A 6,182-nucleotide genomic window follows, 5' to 3' on the forward strand; every position below is an offset into this window, starting at 1 on the left:
ATATATATAAATATATATATATTGGATGGTTTCTAACTAATATTCTATTTCTATTTGAACAAATTTTATGTCCATATGTGGCTGATTTTTTTAGTTTCTTTGCATTGCCTTATTGTTGTTGTTTGGGGTTTCAGACCTTCGACTTTCTTTGCATTTTCTACTATCCTTGCGTTGGTTTGTATTGCTTATCTCTGCCTCCTTTTTTTCTTATGCTGATAAGGCAAAGTCTCTACTCTAGGGAAGTGTAGTATCCTTCTTTTGTCTGATGTCTTCTGTTTAATAACTCCTGTCATCCTTTACATCCTACCTGTATTGGTTTACAATGCTAATGCTTTGGTATTGTTAGGTTTGGTGTGTATGTTCCTTTTGTAGATTTCTAACCGAAGGAGCTGAATATAGCCTTTTTAGATGCTTTTGTGTGCCTAAAGGATGATTTGGCGTTGATCTAGTAGCCTGGTGCTGAGAGAAGGTCTGATCTATGTAGGAGATGGATAAAGAGCCGTTTTGCTTTCTTTCCTTGCTCCTAGCCTTAAGGGATATTTATGTTTGCTTGTTGCAAAGGAGTCAAATAACATTATTTAAACACTACTTATCTCATTTTGGTCTCTTTACTTTTTGAAGATATTTTTGGGTATTTTTGTAATTTTTTTAGAACCTTTTCTATGTGAGTTGTATATCAGATGATTGGGACCCTGGGGGTGAATATTGTCTTTTTTGTGCTTTTTAGTGGGACCTAATCACTTAACTTTCGTACTTTTTATTGTGAGCAATAAAATTGCCTCAGGCTTCCCTAAGAAAAAATGTGCTATAAGAGAATCATATTTACATAAGTTTGAGTGAACTCCAAGAGAGAAAATAAAATTTTTTATACGTTTAGTTGAGTTTATATGTATGTTCTAAAATATTAAAACTTACTTCAAAACGTAGGTATTTTTTTCTAAAATAAACTAATAATAATAATAAAATTCTTCACAAATAAGAGAAAACTTTTTAAAAATATAAAAATAAAATTTCTTAAAACAAACAACTATTTTTTAAAAAATATAACCTCCTTGAAGAAAAAAAAAGTTATAATATAAAATAATAATCTTTAAGTAAAATTTTTCAAGTAAAACCTAATGAAAGAAAATGAAATTTCCGTTGATTCTCTGTGATTTTCATTGATCTTTATTATATCTTCTCATGCTTCTTGCATTTTTATTAGAACATTTTGATGTATGATCTTTTGCATGAATATGTTTATCCCAAAATAATTTTACTACAAAATTATGACACTTTGATACTTGATTTTTTTTAAAAAAAAATTAATTCCGTAAGATCTCTTTAAATTTGAAAATTTTATGCAATCAAATGAATGCTAAGAAAATGTAAAATTTTCATTGTGCATTTTTTTCTTGAATTAATTCATAATAAAAAATTGCTTGGTAAGATAGAATATTTAAAAAACATGACTTTGTAGAACCTACATTTTTATTGATTTTAAAATTTTGAAGTCTTTATATGGATTATATACTTTTTGAAATTGGTTAAATTTTTTTGTGAGTGTCTCTCTTAAAGTAATTTTTTTTCTAGACATTCATATTATTATTTCACGGAGGGATTTTTTGATGCAATTATTAGTCAACTCACCTACATTACATTCTTATTTTAAAAATGCTTTTAAGGGTGCGTTTTCTAATATTTTATATGTAATTAGTAAAAGTTTTTGTTTATTTATTTATTTTTCTTAGATTTCAGAGGTAGTTTATTTTTATCCATTCATAATTATTTTTAATCCATTATGAAAATTGTACATGTTACTTCTCTCTCACCATTTCAAAACCTTTAGATTAAGAGAGGCCCATGTTCTAAATAGTGTAATAAGCTCTCTCAAACTTCTATCATGTAGTTAACTACATTTATTGTACTTATTATGAAGAAATAAAACAATGGAAATGGGCAAAATGATACTGACCAATATTATTTTGTGCTTCATCATGAATGTGATTTAGGTGTTTCTCTTACAAAGTCTTGCTTTTTCAACAATCCAATGGTTTATGTGAAAAAAATCTTTATCAACTTGAAATATGTCTTGACAAAGAGATGAAGATTTATCCTTCTTTAGATTAAATATTTTAAGATGTCTCTTTTGCTTTTCTTAGAAGATTAGAATGTTAGGATTATATGACGTCTCTTATGATCTTCTTAGAAGATTTAAATGTTGAATGGAAGATATTGCATATGCCACTCAAGCTCCTATGCAACAATGACAAAGGCCTTTGAGCACTTCTTCTTGAGAGGAGAATTATACCTCAAAATATCTTTGACATTGATATAAAACCTCTTAACTTTATTATAGTAATATAATTTCATGTTCTTAGAGTTAGACAACTAACCTAGTAGTAAAAAATATATTTTCTCTTGAATTGAAACAAAGTGGAATTGATTCCTTAAATATTGAAGTTGAATAATCTTTACTTATCTCTTTATGCTTTGTGATAATAAACATCAATAAAGACTTTTTATTACCTTATTCAATACTATGTGTTCATCCAAGCTTCTAAATCAGCATGGCATCCTAATATCTATAAGTGAAGACCATGTACCTTAAAATTATGCCTTAAAAGATTTTTAGATTCATGGAGATACCATCTAACTTGTGTTCTCATATTTTCCAGTGGAAAACTAGTCCAATGCTCAATATCCTTTGAGATTGTTTTATTAAGTGTGCATTCCAAGCATTTTATGGCATATGAAGAGACTTTATCCACTACTTTCCCTCAAAAGAAATTTGAGGCATTTACATGCATAGCACACAAATCTTTTTTATTTACATATTCCACTACTAAACATTCATGTTTACACACATAACACTCGTCTTTAATATCACATCAAAAATAACACTTTTACCACTTTCTAGAAGTCAAATACACTTTTCCATGCATATGTTCAAAACATCAAAGTTCTACAAATGTAAATATGTTAGTTATGTTGTTAGATATGTAAATACATACAAATTGTTTGCTAAGTATGTAAATTTTCCAAGAGTTTTATAGTAAGGACCGTATCAAATACCAGGCTCCCTATGAGATTTCTTACTAGAATTTCTTCTAAGGATTTTTTCTTTTCTGTTTGTAATTAAACCATTAATTATATTTTTCTACAAAAGAAATTTTGATTTTATTCAAAAATCAACTCTACATTAAATGGTCATATTTGGTCCTCTTGGTTGTTTAATAGTTGGAGCTTTCAAATGCTTGATTATATTAAAATTTAATGATCTTATGCTCATCAGAAAGCCTGGTTCAACTATAAAGCACACAAGATTCATGACAATTAAACCATTCAAGTAGCATTGTGAAAATTTCAACTATATTTTAGGTGCTTGACTTAAATCTATTAGAAAGCTAATCAATGTATTCATGATATCATTGGGTTTATCTTAATGAGATGTTTGTTTTGACAATGATTTTATATCCAACGAAAATTTTTAAAAGAAAAAAAACGTGCTTGATATTGGTGGGTTTATAACATTGTAATTAACCAATAATTTAATAATAATAAGCAATCAAATACGAGGGGTAGTTGTAGAACAACCAAGCCCAAATACCAAAAAAAATAAAAAATCAAGTACAAATTACTATTTTCAACTATATTAGGATCCAATATATAAGTATGCATACTCCTACCAAAGTTCAAAATATTAGAAATATGAAAATTCAAAATTCAAATAGTTTATTTTTTAGATTAAACATCTAAATGCTAATATTTTGTTTTTTCAATAACTATAGACTTGGAGATCCATATAACGGAGATCATAATTCCTTTGTAATTGCCATGTTTGTTGGTTCTAAATTACTTTCCTTGTTACATCTGTGAAAATTTTGGACAAGGGGCCATTTGAGATCATTTTTACTTTAATTATATTTTTTTATTTATATTTTGATTTAAAATAAATTAAGTTTGATGGTAATAATAACACTTTAAAATACTAAAAACATCTAAAATTATTTAATTATTTTAAAAATTATTCAAATTATTTGAAAAATAATAATAATAAAACACTAAACAAATATATTTTAAAAATAAAATAAAATAGAGCCTAAAGATCCTAATCTTTTGCTCCCTCCATTGGCAGTGTTTGATAGCATATTATCAATAGAATTTAGCTATGAATTTAACTTAAATTTAGCCAAAAAGAAAAAAAATAAATACTAAATCAAAAGCTCCATTAAATTCAAATTTCTCACCTTGCATATGTCTATTGTCTTGTTCCGTCACCTTAAATCCGAATTTAATAAATTCAATTATGAGCAGTGATTTATTCAGCCGTCTGTCTCGGACAAAAAGTCTCACATTGGCTAGACATAGGACCGAAAAACAGTATTTAAATCCCGAGCTACCAACCTCTCTTAAAAGCTCTTTTGGGAGGTGACACGTCGCTTGTCATCTTTTCTCGTCACCGACTCAATTTGATAAACTCAAATTTACTGAACCTGATATAAATCTAACGTGCAGCCAAATACCACCTTAATTCTCCAAATATAAGGAAATAATGATGCAATCATCATTCGAATTACTTACTAGTTAAATGTTTATAATACTAAATACAACATGACTAAAAAGGTTCTGGATGTCAAATAAACAAGGCATGACTTCTGGCATGCAAAAACCAGTCAAAGCCATTAAAATAAATTAAAAAAAAGGATAATCTAAGTGCAGATGAATTTAAGGATTAAGTTATGAGAACAGCCTTTATGAGCATCAAGGAAATCTTATTCCTGATAAAAATTGGGCTGAAAAATCATTTAAAAACCAAATGAACTTTAACTTGAATCTAAGTTTGAAACAAAAGTCAATATGCAAATTAAAGGGCCAAATCTCAATTTAGATCAAACTTAAATTGAATCAAACCCTGATGGAGAAATCAAAACTTCATAATTCAAATTTTAGTTTCATTCCAGATTACAACCCATGAAATCACACAAATAAATCCAAGCAAATCAAATTAAGACAATTCAGCAAATGATAAGCATCAAGGCATATCCTCTTAGTGCAGTCTACCTGCAAATACATGTCATGAATGCCTGCAAACTGCCATGTTTTGTTACTATAAACATTAGGCGTGTCACCAACTAGGTAGCAACTCAAATCTTCTTGTTTTCAAGAATCAGGCACGTTTATGTTCTGGAAGAGCTCGGGAAGGTGAGCATTTGTGAGTTTGGTGCGCTTGCTGATTCCGTTCTTCTTCTTGGGTTTGGGCTTGGATGGGATGCCATGGACTTGAGCCTCAGCGCGCCTCTTAGCCGTGTTTGTAGCAGGTTTCATTCCGTTCTTCAGGAGATCCCTCTCGATGTCGACCATGTCCCGAGGGAGCTCAACTCCCCTGAAGAGCTGCTTCAAGTCATCGTCGACTTTGATCACCACCTTTGGGTCATTGGGATACACAATATCTTCCTGAGAGTCATTGTTGGCTAGGAGCCATACCTGACCTGCTGCTTTCAAAGCCTGCAGAAATTTATGGTCAAATAGTTCTCATACAAAAATGAATGGCAACTCAATCAAAATCAGATGTTATTTCAGCTCTAGTTAACATTTGAAACAATCCATTTTGAGTTTTTTGCTTGAAAAGGAAAAACAGATTTAGACAGCACATTTGCTTTCCAATATGTTAAAAACTGAAAAAAGTCTGAAGCTTCTGAACTTGCAAATGAACTTGGCAAGAGCTTAATTGAGCTTGAGTTGGATTCAAACCATTTTTTGGAGAATTAGTCCTCTAAAAAATAGAATTTTATGCCCTATACTAGAGGTGTAAACGAGCTGAAGACGAGCGAGCCCAAACTCTGCTCGTGTTCGGCTCATTAAAAAATATCATCGTTCGTGCTCGGCTCGTTTATATTTCGAACACAAAAGGTATGTTCGTGTTCGACTCGTTTGCTTAGCGAGCTGAACACGAGCTATTCGCGAACAAAGAGTCGTTATGACAAACCTAATCACGCAACCGTAGGATGTAAATGGTTGGGGCAAGATTTAAATCTTATTGTTTATATTAAAACAATCATTTAAATATAATTTAATATATTTTTATTCTATTTTTATTTAATAATTTTAATTGATTATAATTTTTACAGCCTTATAGTCAATCAAATTTTTTCAAAATACTATTCATCAATATATATATATGATATGGACCGTCCTTTCGC

General features: G+C 29.7%; 1 protein-coding gene across 3 annotated transcripts in view; it reads right to left on the reverse strand.

Moving 5' to 3' along the window:
• Positions 1-4,895: 4,895 nt before the first annotated feature.
• The window catches only part of LOC110021127 (transcription initiation factor IIE subunit beta-like), a 6,227-nt gene continuing 4,940 nt past the window's right edge, over positions 4,896-6,182 (reverse strand). For all 3 annotated transcript variants that reach the window (XM_020719478.1, XM_020719477.1, XM_020719476.1), the window contains one exon: positions 4,896-5,487. In XM_020719478.1, the coding sequence (XP_020575137.1) occupies positions 5,143-5,487 (345 nt within the window). In that variant the 3' untranslated portion in view covers positions 4,896-5,142. The remainder of the gene's footprint in view (positions 5,488-6,182) is intronic.

This window comes from Phalaenopsis equestris, unplaced genomic scaffold, assembly GCF_001263595.1.
Source record: "Phalaenopsis equestris unplaced genomic scaffold, ASM126359v1 Scaffold000121, whole genome shotgun sequence".
Lineage (NCBI taxonomy): Eukaryota > Viridiplantae > Streptophyta > Magnoliopsida > Asparagales > Orchidaceae > Phalaenopsis > Phalaenopsis equestris.